General features: G+C 33.4%; 1 protein-coding gene across 1 annotated transcript; it reads left to right on the top strand.

The window, feature by feature from the left end:
* Positions 1-3,907: 3,907 nt before the first annotated feature.
* Positions 3,908-14,620, top strand: rgs5a (regulator of G protein signaling 5a). The gene is made up of 5 exons (XM_073851962.1): positions 3,908-4,042; positions 5,168-5,281; positions 7,281-7,342; positions 9,588-9,754; positions 12,829-14,620. The coding sequence occupies exons 1-5, from the start codon at positions 3,999-4,001 to the stop codon at positions 12,988-12,990; spliced, it is 549 nt and encodes a 182-aa protein (XP_073708063.1). The 5' UTR covers positions 3,908-3,998; the 3' UTR covers positions 12,991-14,620.
* Positions 14,621-20,541: the final 5,921 nt, after the last annotated feature.

Raw genomic sequence — 20,541 nt, 5'->3', positions numbered from 1 at the left:
ATTTGTAACACAATTATTTATTTATTTATTATTATTATTAACACAATTGTTTATTTTCTCTATTATAGGTTGAGCTATTTAAATTAGAGGCAACCACTGTATTTTGAAACAATCTACAGTATAAATAACAAAAAATTACGACACGGTTCTTTCTTAATCGTATTAAGTGCAGATAATTCAGCCATAATCAAAGTAGGCTACTCTCTAAATATTCAAAGTGCAAATAGAGACGGATATTTCAAGCATGATACAGAGCTATAGACATACACAACCTATCATAGCCTACATACAAATAACAGCCTAGATATGTCATGTAGCCTAATTTGCGTGCATTGGGGGGATTAAAATTGCTTTTGAATGCGCGTTTTTTGCTTTCGGTTTCAGTTTTAACAATCGCGCCAAACTCTCAGCTGAGCTAAGAGTCACTTTTCAGGCCAAAACCACTTATATAACGGAATTCGTGCTACCTTTTTTGTCGACAATTTCAACATCTTTGGATAATAACTCGAAGTTAGTTTCACTTTCGTCGCTGCTTCCTCTCTCTTTTTTTTGTCGTCCTGGTGTTAAGTTTGCTTCGCAAAGTGCGGTAGGAAATGAACTTTGTACTTTGACGTGCACACGCACGCTGTACGCTGATTGGCTGTTGTCGCATATTTCTGCTGTGTGATTGGCTCTTATATTAATCCATATCGAGCAAAAAATGTCTAGAGCCTATCATCGTTATTAACATAAATTTTATCGCGATTCGATATGATATCGTTTATCGGCCCAGCCCTAGATAGTAGTGTTTGCAGAAATTCTTGCTGGCACATCAGAGAAAAGTGTTTCCTGTCTGGCAAGTCTGTCTATTAGGTTAAAATTGTTTAATTTTGCTGAAAGCAAGAGTAATTGTTGTACACATGCCCAGTCACGGGACATAAATGGTATCCGAACATGATACACAGTATGTTGCGTTTTTGATATGAGCTTTGCACAGGGAGAGAGCCCGTATATGGAGTTTTGATCAGTATAATGATTACCCAGAAAAGACCCATTTTTATAGTAGATGTATCAGATAGCGCTGAACAACCAAAATAGCTCATTGAAACTCTGGACTTAATGAGTCACTCTATACTTAATGCACTTATAATATAGAAGCATGTTGTAAACCTTGTAAATTAAATCAAATAAAAAGGTAATTTTAACCTTTTGTCTTACAATTTGGACCCTTTTTCTCAGTTTTTATCTCAAAATTCAGACTTTTTCCCAGCAATTCTAAAAAAAAAAATAAAAAAACCTGAATTAATATATATAACGATATTCTGATTTTGGTTTTGGCAATTCACAGTTTAAGGAATAGAGTCATTGCTCCACCACATTGAACATCAGCAATGCCACTGAACCGAATAGAACTGGCCAATTTTGCTGATTATTGCTGCTGAAAATGGTCAGTTATTATCATGTTTTGAGCTTTATTAATCGGTCAGCCTGAAAAAAAACATTTGGAGTATTATAGATTGCCAAAAGTTATAACAAATCAAGGAGAAGAGTGCAAAAAACTGTCTTAGAAAAGAAGGCGTTTGTGGTTGGCCAAACAGAACCAGGGCAAGAATCTTAACAACATATCTATTTGTTCTTACCATTTCCGGACAGGTAGAAGAAATATTAGGCTAATATTTTAATTAATACTGCTCGTACATATATATGCGCCCTTTCCTGCTTCTCTATATGATTTAGCAGCTTCCACATGTTTTTTTTTTCTGTGGTTTAGACAGCATAAATACCTCTAATATTGGAGCCCATCCGGGTACCTGACAAAACCGTGGTGTAAGTGCAAACTCTCTATTGTGACTTTTTTACCTCAGAATTTTGGGTTTAAATCTTGTAATTTGGACTTTTTCCTCTGAATTCTGAGTTTACATTTTGCAATTCTGTTTGTTAAGAAAAGTTATTTTTATCTCACAATTCTGACTTTTGTTCTAGCAATTTGCTAATTAATATCTGACAATATGAAACATGTGCAGTGCTTAATACACGGTTCTCTAAAATGCTTGATTCTGTTTGGAGAATCTCCGTGGTGCATATTTCCTAATTGTTCACGGTTGTCGATGGTAACACTGTATATCCAGACCTACAATAGACTGACATAACAGACATTAGCGTGTCGTAAGCATACGAACCCTTCGCCTACCAACTGCTCCTTGTTTGTATAATCTATAAATATCGCCACAGGCCACGTGTGCATTATTTAGCATTTGAATAAAGACATTTATTTCACACTAAGTATGTCTGGAAACAAAGAGAAAACGTTTAAACACTGCTGTAGCGTGACGCTCCTATTCTCACACTTCGTTTTTGTTTTGTAAAAACAGATTGTGTGGCGATGTTATGCAAGTCAAGTGCAGGCCATATGCCACCCAGATTAAAAAATCCTTTATAGCCATTTTATTGATTATCCTTTTATTGTAGCATGGCTTGCTGTTTTCTAATGAAAATGAAAACAATATTCTCAAGCTGACAGTAAATGCCACAAGTCAGGTGGATGGGGTGATCATTAAAAAAATATATAAATGCTCTTCTGGAAAAAACGCAGTTAGGTCATTTTAATAAAACACTGATCTATAGTTAAACCAAAAATTATTCAGACACCAGATATCTTTTTTGATAATGTTTTTAATAGTGGGTGCAAGACACTAGTTCATTTATGTAAGTGAGGATAGCAAAATAAAGTAAACTGTGACATATTATACCCAAAAATTCTTCATACATTGAACTACCGGTAAAATTGATAAAACTTTGCGATCCAAAATTTGATTTTTGATTTGACACTTTGACCTGACCATGTTTTGTTACTTTCTATTAAAACTATCTGACATTATCAAGATGAATTTGTTCTGAGACAGTTTAACACTGAGTTCTTGTCATATTTCATTACCATTTTCTAAACTATAGCGAATAAACTGTGATAATGTGAGAAATTGTAGTTGAACATGTTTTATATATATAAAAAAAGAAATACTCAATCTATGAGTTCTTGACATACTTTATTACCATAGCGAATAAACTGTGATAATGTGAGAAATTTTGAAGGTGCCTGAATACATTTTGGTTTGACTGCATGTAATTCAATTGTGATTATCAAGATGAATTTGTTCTGACACAGTTTAACACTGAGTTCTTGTCATATTTCATTACCATTTTCTAAACTATAGCGAATAAACTGTAATAATGTGAGTTTAAAAATAAAAATACTTAAACTACCTTTGACTGGGATTGGTTTTCTTTTTTTTCCCAGCCCCCTTATTTTCATTGCATCCGTTTTTTTTTTTTTGTTTTGTTTTTTTTTACTGTGCAAAGAATGTTCTAGCAAATCCGTATAATTGAGAGTTTGTTTAGTTGACCCCAGAAAAGACAATACTGTGTCCAAATTCCATTATCATTCCTCAGAAAGAACACCAGAATTTTTTTTACTTTAATGACTTTGTGGAATGTATGAATACACAGAAAGCATAATTATTTCTACTGATTTTTTTGAGTTGATAATAATGATAAAATATTGCATTTTATGCATGAACTTCCTAAATTTGATGGTCAATTCTGTTTAGTAGATAACTAGTAGTAGTTATTATGATTAGATTGACTCTGTTAGTAAACCTTACTTACAATGAAACATTTGTTGTATGCATTTACTTCAGAAAACAGTCTTTTGTTTCTATAGTAATAACTGGTTGAATTGTCTGTTTCTAGGCATAGATATACATCTAAAGTGCTATGTACTGATGTTTCAGTGTTTTGGCAGGTTTCAGGTTTCCTCTCTCGTCTTGATTATCTCCAGAGCTCTTTCAGCTCCGATTGTAATTGCAAGCCAGGACTTGATTGGCTCTTCAGTTGTTGGCTTTGGGCCAGCAGACTTTCTCCATATAATAGAGGGAAGCAGGACGGCAGCTTGTAAAAGAAAGAGCAGACAACAACTCGTGGTGGTGGACTAACTGTGCAAATCTAAGTGAACAGTTCAGAAAATGTGTAAGGGATTAGCTGCCCTGCCCCAGACATGTCTGGAAAGGTAAGATCTTTATAACATTTTAGCATCATAGGTTAACTTCAGATTTACCCCATGCTGGCTATACACAAATCTTTTGGCAGCTTCCTTTGGGAATCTGTGTATTCTGGAGCAGCTGGAAAATCTCAAACTACCGTATTGAGAAAGTCTGTATGGTGTTTTGTATGGGGATTAGGTAGTATTGATTGTTGTTTTTGGAAAGACTTTTCATTGATAGAAACTTAAGGATTTTAATTTGATCTTATTTTCCACTTAGATATTTTCTAGTTCTGTTTCTGAACACATCAAAGTTCTCCAGTGTCACCAAATCCACCTTCAATTTTTTTTAGTTCTCTGTTCATAACATGATTTAGAGCAGTAAGTATAGCGATGAGCACATGTATATTGTGACCATTGAGCCATATTCTGATCAAACAATTTGTGCTATTGTCTCATTCATTGTGTAAACATATGTTTGTCACTGTTCTTGGCTTTGGTCTTAATGCTTGGGCCCGAAGTACTTCTCAAAAGTCTATTTGTACACCAGAAAGACAGTTTTAAGATGTCAACATGAGGTGGTTTATAATGTCGCATTATGTAATTAAACCATAAAAGTGTAATTTTAATATATGGGCTTTGAAGCTGAGAAATGTGTGGATTGACGTCAGTATTTTTGGAGCTGTAGATCTGTCTGTGGCAGCAAGATGTTCACGAAACCTCAACAAATCACCAAGTTTGTTGACGTCACTTGATCCACAGTCATCTGGGAGGAATATGTGTTTTTTTCTCACAAAACCTACAAAAGGATATTGCCTGTGTTTCAACTCTACAGGAAGTGTGAAATGGTTCTGAATAGGTGTGAATTGAACACCTTCAACACGTGTTGTTTTATTGTGTGGTCTGTCAGAATGTTGTAATGACATGCAAAAGCAAAAACAATTCTCTGAAAAACAATATGTGTACTCTGAGAGAAGAAAATAGATGACGCTAGACTGATATTATATAATCTGTTGACAGGTATGTTGTACATTTTGGAAATATACGCAACATTTGTTTTGAAATTCAATTCGCATATGCATGAATCATTTATTAGTGTTCGTTAACAGGGCTAATGGACATCTGTATGGATTTGTGTTTTGCTGTCTTCAGGGCTAAGGAGATCAAGACTAAATTGGGAACTCTGCTTCAGAAGCCAGAGAATTCCATCGACCTTATTATCCCCTACCAAGAAAAGCCTGAGAAGAAACCAGAGAAGCTTCAGAAGTGAGTTCATGTTGGCTCCCCTCACTTTCCCTCTGACGTTTTCACTTCCTCTCTCTTTTTCTCTTCTTACTAATGAGGACTTCAGATCTGCACGTGTCTCCTAACATGCCTCAGATACTCGCATATACGTATACAAAAGGCCTCTTTAAACACATCACCCTTCATTTACATTTTTGAAGTCTCAAAATAGAGCTGACCTTTTCTGTTTTGCAAGGTGGAAATCTCAGAATGATTGCTTTATGTTTTCAGGTGGAAACTGTCCCCCTAAAACGGTGGAAATCAGCCATGATGTTTAAAGGTGGAAATGATCTCAGGATGTTTGTTTGGTGCTCTCAGGTGGAAGTAATGTTTCTAAACAGTCATCCTGGGATCATTTCCACCATTAAGTGCAAACAGAAAATGACAAAAGCTCAGTTTAGCTCTATTTTAAAGTGTTTCAATGGTCTCCAAATTGGAAACCACTAGTGCTCACTAAACAAAGAGGTAAATCCAAGGTACACTCTTAAAAATAAAGGTGCTTCACGATGCCATAGAAAAAACTTTTTTGTCTAAGTGGTTCCATAAAGAACCTTTAACATCTGAAAAACCTTTCTGTTTCACAAAAGGTTCTTTGTGGGAAAGAAGGTTCTTCAGATTATAAAAAGGTAAGAAAGAGATGGTTCTTTACAGAACCTTTGACTGAATGGTTCTTTGTGGAGCCAAAAAAATGGTATCGCTATGAAGAACCTTATAAAGCACCTTTATTTTCATGTTGTGAGGGCAAAGAATGCATTTTTTTTCCACAGGCTATATAGAGCATCTTAATGTCATTTGTCCAGCACTAACAAGCCTTCTTCAGAGCGCATTACTATAGTCCCGGCTATATATATATATATATATATATATATATTGTTTTATTTGTAGGTTCAAGGGTCAGCTTTTGAAGCTGAAAAAATAAGCTTTCCATTGATTGGTTAGGATAGGACAATATTTCTTTGACATACAGCTATTTGAAAATCTGGAATCGGAGAGTGCAAAACAATCTAAATATCGAGAAAATCATTTTTAAAGTTGTCCTAATGAAGTTCTTAGCAATGCATATTACTAATCAAAAATAAAGTTTTTATATATTTACAGTAGAAAATTTACAAAATATCTTCATGGAACATGATCTTTTATTAATGATTTTTGGCTTTTTGATAATTTCGACCCATACAATGTATTGTTGGCTATTGCTACAAATACAAATATAATCCAGGGTCACATATCTGAGTTTTAATATAGCTAACTACATTACTTAGAAGGTTGTATTGTAGCTATCTTTAAGCATTTTACTATGGTTTACTTCTAAATTATGAGGTGTTAACTTAAAGCCACAGCAAAGTAGCTTCCCCAATAATTCAATATCAGTGTAAATTCATACAAAAGCAGAAGAATACAGCAAATGGGCTACCTATTCATCTAATAATGCCCGTAATTAAACAGATTATCAGGTATTACAAAAAAAAGAAGCTGTTAGAGAAGCAGGCTGAATAATAGAAAGAAATGGAGTCAGAGAGACAAAAATGAGGAAGGCCATGCTAGTACATCCCGTAATGGAAAACTGCAAAGAGTCTGTTTATAATGTAAATTGTGTCCAAATTGACCGTAAAACATTTGACCACTTCAGCTCCCTTTTACTTACGTAATGCCTTATGCAATGTTGTTAATAGGGTTGTTTTTTCAGGCAGGATAAAAAAAAACTAAATTAAATATATCAATCACAGGATGAGACATGTGTATAGAAAACGCAGTTACATCAGTAATCAAGTTAGGCTGAAAGAGTGGATAAGAACTGGATAAGACCTATTAAGACAAGATATGTGGAAATTAAAATTAGATCATTTATTTGCCAGATCATTACTATTTTTAGGTTACACTGAACACTAAGTCTATATAGCTAAAATATATTGCTAAAAGGCTGTTTTCTCTGTGTTAAAGTAATGTAAATGATTATAACAAATCTGCTTGTTTTGTTCAGACCCACACCTGAAGAAGCAGCCCAGTGGCGTGAGTCCCTTGATAAGGTCGTTTCCAACAGCTGTAAGTTTGATGTTTATCCTAATGTCCATTCGGTTACATTCTACATCTTAAAAGTTCTTCCACTGAAAGGTTTAGATTATCAGTTAAGTCTGTAAAAAAACATTTTAAAACTTTGTTTATAACTCTCAATTGAGAACTTCTGGAAATCTATTAAGTTGCACTGATGCACTTGATTCGGTATGCATAAACAGCTTGTGCTTGAACAGGCACATTAACCTTTGAAAGAAACACATCTACGAGAATGTGCCTAATAGTAGTCGAGATTCATAGAAAGAAGATTCTCTGAGTCACACACAAACAAACGTTTTCTAAATGAGGACATATCACACACTTAGTGTTTTCATGTAGAGGTAATTATTAGTAGAAAACAAAGCTGCACTACATAAATTTGGAAACTCTATCGCCATCTGTGGTGAAAAAACTAAAATTTGCAAGTTTGTCACTGCTCTTCTCTGTGGATGAATCTGATACAAGATTGAAAAAAAAGGTCTGAGAAAGTAAAGGTACTGTTCAAAATATAAATTCCTGCAGGCTTAATGGTAGAGCTCACCCAAAAATGAAAAGTCTATCATTAAATACTCACCCTCATGTCATTCCAAATCCGTAAGACCTTTATTCATCTTTGGAACACAAATTAAGACATTTTCGATGAAAACCAAGAGCTTTCTGACCCTGCATACACTCTTAGAAATAATGGTGCTTAAGGTTCTTCACAGCGATGCCATAGAAGAACCATTTTTGGTTCCACAAAGAACCATTCAGTCAAAGGTTCTTTATAGACCCATCTCTTTCTTACCTTTTTATAATCTAAAGAACCTTCTTTTGCCACAAAGAACCTTTTGTAAAACAGAAAGGTTCTTCAGATGTTAAAGGTTCTTTATGGAACCACTTAGACAAATAGGTTCTTCTAAAGCCAAAGGACATCGCTAAAATAGTCCACGTGACATCAGTGGATCAACCATAATTTTATGAAGCCCCAAGAATACTTTTTGTGTGCAAAGAAAACAAAAATAACAACTTTACACATTACTTGACGCATACAAGTTCTCATAGCTTCGTAAAATTGCGGTTGAACCACTCATGTCACATGGACTCTTTTACTGATGTCCTTAATACGTTTCTGGGCCTGGGAACATTTTAGTTACATTGCTGTCTATGCAGGGTCAGAAAGCTTTCAGATTTCATTAAAAATATCTTTATTTGTGTTCCAAAGATCTTACAGGTCTTACAGGTTTGGAATGACATGAGAGTGAGTAATTAATGCTAGAATTTTTGGGTGAACTATCCATTTAAAGCAGAATCCACACCACAACTATAATGATAACTGCACAGAAGAATTATTTTGGTCAACTGATAAACGATAAAACATTGACAGCAATCAGAATCCACTCGACTTTAAAGAGTTTGAGCATTTAAAGCAGCAGATTTTCAAAACTACAACATTTGCCTATAAAAACAAACAGTAGAATCTGCTTTGAACAACGATTGCTTCTGTAGTGCAGCTTTAAAGTGTATCCCTTGTCAGCCATAAATGATCAAACTTTTCTTTATTTATCATGGTAGGAGTCATTTTCTGACTCATTGTTGGCTCGTTACGGAAAACAAACACAAGCAAACCTATAAATAAACAAAATGTGGGAAAAAAAAAAAGATCATTTGTCTGCACAGACGGACTGATTTAGTCAATTACGTGGTTCTAAACAGATGGGAAAACCAATCTTTGTTATTCATTCAGTTATTTGTTTCAAAGCCAGTTTGTTATGTATAATTGCCTTGGAAAATGGTTAACTTTATTTCAGAGTGGATTGTTCGCAGATTAGCCTAATCAGTACTTTTGCATTATATATATCTTTGATTCAAATATAAGAGCATTTCTTTTATGTTGACACTGGAAAAACTCGATGTACTTTATGTCTTTTTACTAGTGCTTGTTAAAATCGTTCCCACACAAACAATTGCAGTCTTAAAATAATCTGCACTGAATAGTGAATAATTATATTGATTCATCCTAAGATGAATCATGTGGTACTCGAATGGCTCACGCTGTTATACAACATGGACTCGCGAGGGATTGCATTAAGGGCTGTGTGCCCTAGGCATGAACGGCGGTAATGTTTGGATAAGGATGTTAAGAGCCGGTGGGACCGGGGTCTCCGGTGGCAGCGTGTCGCCAACACATTAGTACAAAGAGAACACACAGAGCTGTACTCACTCTAATAGCTTTTCCACATTTTTAATTCCATAGACGGCCTGGCCAGCTTTAAGAGCTTCCTCAGATCTGAGTTCAGCGAGGAGAATATTGAGTTCTGGAAGGCTTGTGAGGACTTTAAGAAGACCAAGTCCCCTCTGAAAATGGCTGCCAAAGCACAGAAGATTTATGAGGACTTCATTCAGACTGGTGGGCCCAAAGAGGTTTGTTTGTTTTGCCATTGATATTTTTTTTTTTTTGGTAATCACGCTTCGATTTACAGTTCAGATAAAAGGCGCAGTGCTTCAGAGGTAGAAGGAAACAGTTCTCCATCAAAGCCGTTATTCATCTCCTGTGAAAATATGTTTCGTATCAGTTGTTTAGATCACTGTGTAAACGCCAAGGCCAATGTTCTCCCCCCTAAATGTCCCCAGGGAGCTAAAAAAAAACTTGAAAGTGATGGAGTATCTGTGAGGTTTGTTTTTTGAACTTTGATTAAAATAAATTGACCTTCAGAACATTGATAAAGGTTATTAGACCTCCACATTGCTTTGCTTTGAGGTATCGTTCCTTCAAGTTATTTTTTTAGGTCAGCTAGAGCCCAATTTTCATAATCCAGTCATAAAAAAATTGAGTTTAGTGAAAAACGCAGGATGTCACAGGATTTGCGGAATTTTTGATGAATAAATCAAACTTAGGTCAGTACACTTTAAGTCATGTCTGTGAAGATTAAGCCACAAAAATGCTATTTAAATATGAATCCGGTATGTTCTGTGTGCAGAATGGTGCAGATGTACGGTTTTGTTTATTACACACAATCTGAAGCGAGTGTGAGGCTCACAGTGTTTTTAGCCTCTGCCGCCTCAACATATGAGGCATGAATACATAAACATAATCTCAGAAGTCACTTCATAAACATTTTACCGTTTCTTGTGAGAAAAAGCAAAACTATGATCATATTACATACAAACAAAAATTTAAAGGTCTTCACAGCAACCCGTCAAAATAAAACGTAGGTTTAACCTGAAGAAATTGTGACAGAAATATATTACTTAATGTAATAATTGTAGTACTACTAATAAAATAATTAAAACATTGTTTTCTTAAGGAATATTTACCAGAATTGATTTACCAGAAAAAATGTAAATACGGGTCAAAGACGTTAGGATGTCCATAGAAAGCACATTAAATGTATATAATATTGTATATATATTGGAGAATAAAATGTCAAAATTTGATTGAAATAATGTTACATTGTCATTCAGTGTAACACAATATTTGTGACCCTGGACCACAAAACCAGTCATAAAGTTAGAGATCATATGAAAGCTCAATAAATAAGCTTTCTATTGATGTATGGTTTGTTAGGATAGGACAATATTGGTCCGAGATACAACTATTTGAAAATCTGGAATCTGAGGGTGCAAAAAAATCAAAGAAAATCACCTTTAAAGTTGTCCAAGTTCTTAACAATGCATATAACTAATCAAAAATTACATTTTGATATATTTACAGTAGGTATTTTACAAAAAAATCTTCATGGAACATGATCTTTACATAATTTCCTAATGATTTTTGGCATAAAAGAAAAATCAATCATTTTGACCCATACAAAGTATTTTTGGCTATTGCTACAAATATACCCCAGCGACTTAAGACTGGTTTTGTGCTCCAGGGTCACATTTATGTAAAAATTCAAACAACATGCTTATTCTGACTTATATATATATATAATATATATAATAATATATATATAATATATAAAAGAATGAGGGGGCATATTAAATTTTATTATGTTTTGAATGAGCAAATAAACATTTCTGACAAACATAGAAAACTTAGGATAAAAATGTAGAATTACAACTAGTATTAGTATTTGGGGTAAAAGTAATTCATCTTGTAATGTCATAAATTGATTTTTGTTGTAAATATGGCTGACAAGACTGTTACCCTGAATGGCATTTTAGTGGATGTCTTCTGTAAATTAGAGAAAAATGTATAATATTTATAATATTTATTTTTGCTTAGAAAAACAAAAATTAAATTAAATTAAACAAAAAACTTTTAAATATTTTTTTTGGAAAAACAACAACAATTTAAAGCAGTATTAAACTTACTGTTTTTATGCTTAAACCCTTTTTCTTCTTTGACCCATACACAACTGTATTCCAGAAAAATGAACTGGAAAAATTAAACCATTAAAATTCCAAAAATAATAATAATAATAATAATAATAATAATAATAATAATAAACACTGAATTTGGTAAAAAAAAAAAAATAATGAAATTTTATAGGGCCTTAAAATGTAATTATTTGTGTATGTTTCATAATCTTAATTAATTAGACATGTTTTTTGGTTAATATTTAACCATTAAAACAGAGTCAATAATTTTAAATGGGAAAAAAATAAAACATTATCCAGAAAAATTAAAATGGAAAAAATGGAATTTGGAAAAAAAAAATTAAACTGAATTTGAGAAAAACATAAATTAATGCATTGTTTAATCATTTAATGCATCGTTTTTCTAATGGCAAAGGTTGTAGGTTCTAACCCTGTGCATCTAAAACCCACTTTTAAATGCACACTGTCCTTAAATGTTAAAAAATATGTTACTAAACTATCATGCCATTTATAAAATGTTTCTATATGGATGTTTGCACAGCATGTGCTAAGGTTTAAAGTATAGTTATGTAATAGCCATTAGAGAACACACAGGCACACTTTGATAAATCTAACAATAGCCATTTGTTTCTTAGTGACTGTAACGATTTCTAAAATCAATGAAATGCAAACAGTATCTGCTTGCCATTTTAAAAATAACTTTTTCTAATTCTGTGATCGTTTCCACATCAGTATTTGTACTGTTACATAATCTTTTAGCTCTGTTCAGTGTTCAAAACACTTATTACCGTAAAAAACAAAATCTAAACACATTTAAATATAACGCAATAATAATAAAAACTAATGGAAAAGTGTAAATAACACAAGTCAAAAACTTCTGAGGCATTTTTCTATATCAGGTTATGTAAGGAAATTATTACAGTCAATATGATGTTCAGCAGGGAAAAAAACAATTCTCTAATCCGGCCTGTGTTCGTAAAAACTGCAGGGAATCAGTCAAATTGGCTGAATTCATTCCGGAAGACTGACTGCTCCACAACCCCCCAGAGTGCCAAGACACTGTCAGAGTTGAAATAATGTGTTTCTTACTCATTATTTGTGTCCAATTTGAAGCATTTTCTGACTGACTTTCACACACTTCCTCCTTATCACCAATATCTTCAATATGCTTTTAGGTGAACATTGACCACTTCACCAAGGATGTGACTCTGAGGAACCTGGTGGATCTTTCTCCCTCCACCTTCGAGCTGGCTCAAAGCCGGATCTACACCCTGATGGAGAAAGACTCCTTCGGTCGCTTCCTGCGCTCTGAGCAGTACCAGGAACTCCTCAAGTAAACTGACTCACCCAGCTGCAGGGAGACTCATTTCTTTTGTGATAGAAAACAATTTTACTCAAACTAAAAGCCACATTTCTAAACCTCATTAAACGATACCACAATAGGTGTAAGTGGAAAACACCGGGCACGGTTGCAATGTCTCCTTGCAGCTGACTGAAAAGGCCCACTGCTAACAAGACCATTGTTAAAATAATGTGATTTCCTGCCCAGTGCTCTGAATGTCAAAGCCAAGAACTTCAATAAAAGAAGTTAACGATCAGGGTTTAAGAGACAGTATGCATTGCTCCTTCTAAAATTGTTATTTGTCATTAGCAAAAGGTGCAAAAAGAAATTGAAACGCCTCTTAAAATCTTGTATATATATATGTCCTATTAATTGGAGTCACACTCTTTTCTGACCCCTGTAGACTAAATAAAGACGAAAACTGATCCCCACTTGTAATTTATGGCTTTTCGGATAAGTGGTTCATATACTTCTGATGAGGACGTTCTGAACCGAGTATCTATAAACGGCATGTTCATCAACGGGAAGAGGCCAAGGGAATGGGAACGGCAGAATCTAGGCTTTTTTTCTTGGAAATGTCTGTGTTAACATTAAAATGCCCAAATGGTAAACCAAAGGAAATCGTAGGGAAACAACCCACTTAGTATTGAAAGCTTCCCTATAAGTCAAAGCCAAAAAAAAAAAGTGTGACATGTTAAGATGCACTCCAGTCTCTGGGAACTTGTTGTTTGGGTTACCGCTATTGAAAGTCGCTAAGATGGGAATATCAAGTAGGAGGGAATCTCTAGAAAGCACTGGGCACATTATTTTTTATTCTAAAGGCAATGTTTATTCCCATGCCACTTTAAAAGCAGAACACATTTACTGTAGATTAAGTCATGGAAACTCAAAACATCCAAATGTTTTTTTCTGACTTTCTACAGCAGCCATTTATCACGTTACTGCAAATATATACACTGTAAGACCTATAAACTATTATACTGTAAACAAGAATGATTACTGCAGAGTGTTATTGAAGGAGTCAAGTTATTGCAGTCTGAGCAGCATATCAAATATATGTAACCCACAAGTGTGATATTCAGTGCATGTTTTTAATTTAAAGTGTGTTTCACAGACATATACTCTTGCATGTTTCTTTATTATACTGTGTGTAGCTATGTCACTACATTTAATAACATTCATTCATATATGAGCAGTGGTGGGTGCTTCCAGAAGTCCTTACTGATGTTCCAAAAGCAAATTATTAGTTCACTGCAGGACAGGTTTAGATTAATATGGCTATCAATGACTGGGCATCGCCAGCATAAACTGAATTACAGAGAAATTGAATTTTATGACCATTTTTTGGCTAAAAAAAAATTACAACTTTATAATTTTTTGGATGAAATTGTCAAATTGTCAGTAAGGACTGACGGAGTACCTTGCTTATACAAGAAATCTGCATAACACTATATGCATGTATGTTTGTAGTTGATCATATAAAGTCCATAATCACATTAAAGTTCTGAAGATTTATTTTTTTTTTTCAGATGTACATATCAGCCATTTATGAACTACTTTAATTTATTATCTTTAAGACTGCTTGTATGTTTGTTTGATCTTCAAGGTAAAAAGTACTAAGTTAAGAGTGTGTCCTTTCTGTTATTTATAAAAAATACATGAGGCCTGAATTTGTCCTTTATTTTATTAAGCAAGGCTAGCAAAAGTAATTCCAACATGATCTCATGAGAATTCATATGCATTTTTTACATAAAAAGTGGTTCTACAAAGTCACTAAAACGTACAATACTGACATATTTACAGTATTTTAACGTACAATACTGACGTATTGATGACACTTAAAATGTAAAGTATTTATGTATGAACAACTTTACAGACAAATGAATCCTTATGAATATTAAAATCACAGCCTTAACTTTTTGATTCATTGACTCGTTGTTGTATGGCTTGTAAGGATAGGACAATATTTAGCCAAGATACAACTATTTGAAAATGTGAGGGTGCAAAAAACAACTCCTTTAAAGTTGTCCAATTTAAGTCCTTAGCAATGCATATTACAAATCAAAAACTAAGTTTTGATATATTCACAGTAGGAAATTTACCAAATATCTTCATGGAACATGATCTTAATATCCTAATGATTTTTGGCATAAAAGAAAAATTGATCATTTTGACCCATACAATGTATTGTTGGTCTGGTTTTGTAGTCCAGGGATACATTTCTGCAACCGTTTAATCATTACTTACCATGTAATATTTACTTTGTTTGCCGTGGGATGCAAAAAGCGTTTTCTCTGACGTGCTGTAACTGACAATAGAAGTCCCTCAGTTTTGGTGTGTTTTATGTACACCAAAACGCAACATAATTACAAAATGGGAAAAAAAAATGATTTGTGTGCTGTAATTTAAATCTTCAGAATCCATACAACTGCAAGGAACAGAACCAAACTAAAGTCTTTAGTTAGTGATCTTCATTTCTATCATGAGTGTCCGTAAGCAGCAATACACACGCTGATGCAAAAGTTACAAATTAAAAAATTGCTGCTTCAAGAAGCTTAATGGCAGGAAAATCGAACGTTCATTGGCTCTCGTCTGCATCGTCACAGATTGCGACATGCTGTGTTTCTGGTGAGTTTGACTGAGAAATGCGCACCTTCACGAAGTGGATCAGGATAATAATCTGGATAAAATTTTCAGGGATTAACAATTTAAATTCTGCTCTGCACCTCATACAAAACTATTGTTTTCCACCAGAGAGGACTGTGGCTGCAACACATAGGATTACGTTTGGTACTGCTTTTGAAATTTTTGCAATAAATACAGTTGATATCAAAAGTTTGCATACACCTTGCAGAATCTGCAAAATGTTAATTATTTTACCAAAATAAGAGTGATCATACAAAATGCCTGTTATTTTTATTTAATACTGACCTGAATAAGATATTTCACATAAAAGATGTTCACATGTAGTCCAAGATAAATAATAAGTGAATAAGCAATTTTTTATTAAAATGATAAAAAAAATATATATATTTTTAAAAAAATGCTCAGTGCATTAAGAGCCAGGGGTGTAAACTTTTGAACAGAATGAAGATCTGTACATTTTTCTTATTTTGCCTAAATATCATATTTTTTTTCATTTAGTACTGCCCTTCACAGGCTAGGCTTCACAGAAGATGTTTCCCAGAAGACAAAACAAGTAAAATTTACCCTTATCTTCAAATTCTAAAAAATTTCACCCCCGGTTCTTAATGCATCGTGTTTCCTTCTGAAGCATCAGTGAGTGTTTGAACTTTCTGTAATAGTTGCATATGAGTCCCTCAGTTGTCCTCAGTGTGAAAAGATCTCAAAATCATACAGTCATTGTTGGAAAGGGTTCAAATACACAAAAAAGCTGAAAAATCAAAGTATTTGTGGGACCTGAAGGATTTTTCTGAAGAACAGCAGGCAGTTTAACTGTTCAGAACAAACAAGGAACTCATGAACAAGTGTCACAAAAAAACAACAACAACACAGTGTTAAGAATCAAGCGTATGTAAACTTTTGAACAGGGTCATTTTTTCAAATTCAGCTATTATTTTCTCTCGTGGACTATATGTAAACATCTTTTATGTGAAAAATCTTATTCAGGTCAGTACTAAATATAAACCAACATTTTGTTTGATCCTCATTATTTTGATAAAATAATTAACATTTTGCAGATTCTTCAAGGTGTGTAAACTTTTGACTTCAACTGTAAATCATTTATATGTCATGTTTTTAATCATAAATAGTTATGATTATGTTTAGAGGTAGGAGTGGGATTAACAACTTTAAAAAAAATGTTTTTAATGCTATATTATTGCTAAAATGGTCATTTCCCTACATATTTCAGTCAATTACATTATATATGTTTTTCTATTCACTACAAAATAGGTAGGTTTAAGTTTTGAGGTAGGTTAAGGGGTCTAAAAATCTAAATCGCTTATCGACAAATATCTTAATGACGTAAAAGATTTGTTAAAAATATGTAGCCATTTTCACATTTCAAACATTAAAATACATGCAAATTGTATGTTTCAGCAGAATGTGCTTCTCGACGTTACTTACTAATACCTATATGTATAAGCAATGAGACCAGACACTTAAAAGTTAGGCTTTGTATTCCTCCTCTATTTTATAATTGTTCTGAATCATCATGGAATTACTCAACGTTGCTTAATGGTACTTCATTTCAGCAAGCATGGATTTTCGGTAATATCTGTATTCCTAAGAGAACATGTTAAAATGCCAAATTTGAATAAGAATGCAACTGTTTCCTGACTTCCTGTGCGGCAAGCTCTCTCATCCCTTTTATTTAGCCACTCGACCAGAGTGTTTTATGCACACAACCATGATAGAATGAGTGGATCAGTGTGAAGAATAGAAAGACATAAGAAGAAAGACAGAGGTGGAAAATTGAGATGAAGCAGATGGGCGATGGGAGGTTGCCAAAATAAACAATGTCAGACGCAAACATGTTCACATTCATTACCACTCTCATTCCTAGAAATAGACGTATGACTCGTGACTGGGGGTTAAACCCCTTGTGTACTGCCGGAACCGAAAAGACATTTCTTCAACCATTACTGAGTTGCATCAAAAAGCACCCTTTTCATAAATGCCAAACAAAAAAGCATTTCCATTTTGCTTTGTCCAGACTATAGGTCACCAAAACTGTCCTTTATTCAATTGTTTTTGTTGTGCCGCTTTATCGAAGCAAACAAGAACATAACTCATTTCATTTAAACAGCAAATGCACGCATTCCAATTAATCTTTGCCTAAACGAGGTTAAACTCTTATGAACATTGCATTAGATGACAAGCATATTAAATTATGCCAGTGAAGAAGCACAAAATCATGTACAGTGGACCAAAATAGTATTTGGACACTCTGAGCCACCTTTTCAAATGTCTAAATGTATTTGTATTGGTATGTTTACATGACAACAAAGTACTTAAAAAAGAGATGTTTCTCCTTTGCGTTTTTTTTTTTTTTTTTTTTCAGAGTTTCATAGACGATTGTGAAAACAACCCCGCTCACACGTAGCCACAAAACAGCTTAAAATCCTGTTTTATATCTGCATCTGCAAACAAATTATGCAAGAGCTCCTATATACACACCTGTATATATACACTACCAGCCATTTTTCATGTTTTTTTTTTAAAGAAGTCTCTTCTGCTCACCAAGCCTGCATTTATTTGATTGAAAGCACAGCAAAAACAGAAATTTTAAAAAATATTTTTACTATTTAAAATAATTGACTATATTTGAAAATGTAATTTTTTCCTGTGATTTTAAAGCTGAATTTTTAGCATCATTACTCCAGTCACATGATCTTTCAGAAATGATTATAATATTCTGATTTGCTGCTCATTATTATTATGTTGAAAACAGCTGAGTAGAATTTTTTTTTTCAGGTTTCTTTGATGAATAGAAAGTTTCAATTGATCAATTTAAAGCATCCTTGCTAAATAAAAGTATTCATTTCTATCATTTCTTTCCCAAAAGGAAATATATATATTTCAGATAAATGCCGATCAACTGTTTTAAATATTGATAATAATAATAATAATAATAGTAATAATATAATGCTGAAAATGTAGATTTGATCACAGGAATAATTTATATTTTAAAATATATAAAAAAAATAGAAAGCAGTTATTTTAAATAGTAAAAATAGTTCACAATATTACTTTTTTGCTGTATTTTGGATCAAATAGACGCAAGCTTGGTGAGCAGAAGAGACTTCTTTAAAAAAAAAAACATTAAAAACCGTAAAAACTTTTGACCTTTTTTTTTTAAGATTTTTAATGTTGTTTAAAGAAGTGTCTTATACACATCAAGGCTTCGTTTATTTTTTTATGCAAAAAAGCAGTACAACAGTAATATTGTGAAATATTGTTACAATTTAAAATAACTTTACTATGTAATTTTATTTTTTACATTTTAATTTAATTTAGTCTTAAGATGGCAACGATGATTTTTTAGCAGTCATTACTCCTTCACTATCACTTCACTGCTAAATAAAAGCATTAATAAACACTATTAATAAAAAACCTTATTGATTCCAAAGTTTTACACAGCTGTAGTCTAACTCAAATAAACTAATTTTCTTCAGGAAGCTTGATTGACATTCGATATGACCCATCATATCACAGAATCCACCATTTTGTCCGACAAACAACAACAAGACAGAATCGTAGATTGACTTCGGTGGACTTAAAATTGCAAAATGGTATGTATTGACCTCCCTTTTGCGGTTGAAATAAAATGACTTCTAATGTTCTTTTAGTGATGGGAGAAACGAACCTTTTCGAAGCTTCGAATCAATTGAACCAATTCCTTTGCAAAATGATTCACTGTTTCAAAGCGCTCGAAACACCACACGTTAGTGACGCCTACTGGTCGAAAGTGTAAATGCAACAAAACTCAGGCTAAATTAAAACAGCTTTTAAAAACCCTTTGCAATTTTTTTAAAGTATAATACATTAAATGCAATTAAAAAATAATAAAATACCATTAAATATGCATTGTCTGTATATGTTTTTAAAAAAATATTTTATATTAACTTGCAGGCCTTGTTTGTTTAGAGAGCTCGTATTTAGAGGCCAGTAAGAGACTATTATTAATTACTTCTCATACTTTTACTTACACAAATGCCTCGTTAAAAATGTCTACAAATTGATGAAACTGATCCGAGATTAAAAAAAAAAAAAAAAAAACCTTGGATGCTGGTTCCAAACCGTTGAAATTTCGAGAAATTTCAAAACAGTTACAGTTACGTTTTACTAAAATTTCGACAAACTCACGAAGCAGTGCTTTAGAAAACAACTATCACTGTTCATTAATGCTTATTTCAGGCTTTAACTAGTAAATCTGAAAAGATGATTGGTTGACATGCTGCTTGAACTGAGGCGCTACAGTGATCTGTCACGACGCATTAAAGAGCCACAAAACGGTATTTAATGTTTGAATTTCTTTAAAAACCTGCTCTGTCTTTTTCCTGTCTTTGTCTTTTTCTGGTAATGTGTTAGACTTCTAGTTCATAAGTGGCCAAAGGGAAATAGCAATAAGAATAACAAAGTGCAAATGGTATCACATCAGTTTGCAATATCAAGCAGCAAAACAAGTTGTTTTGTACAGCTAAAAATAGCTGGACGCGATGAGACCAGAAGCCAGACACATCAAATTTACAAATGACTGCTCTTACAGGAAAAAATAAGGTGGATAATGCAAATAAATTCATACATTATGTGTTCAAATGCTTTTTATTACCACTGTATATTTGTACATCCATTCACAATTAGCCTGTCAGTTCACATGCTGAATTTCTTTTTATGGCTTTGCTTATTCGACACAATTGTGGTGGTGTTACCTCAGTGCTGAAAATATGCACACCAGTCACGTTTCTTTCCATACCAGGGCCAATATGAAATCTTATCCAGGTGTTAACACCAGTCTTACGACAGCTCGAGTTGAAGCTATAACAAGGTACAAAAGTGTGAGTGAGGGAGTGAGAGTGTG

Source organism: Garra rufa, chromosome 12, assembly GCF_049309525.1.
Source record: "Garra rufa chromosome 12, GarRuf1.0, whole genome shotgun sequence".
In the NCBI taxonomy this organism is placed as follows: Eukaryota; Metazoa; Chordata; class Actinopteri; order Cypriniformes; family Cyprinidae; genus Garra; species Garra rufa.
The sequence above is the reverse complement of the archived record's forward strand: the minus strand, read 5'-3'. Positions and strand labels throughout refer to the sequence as shown.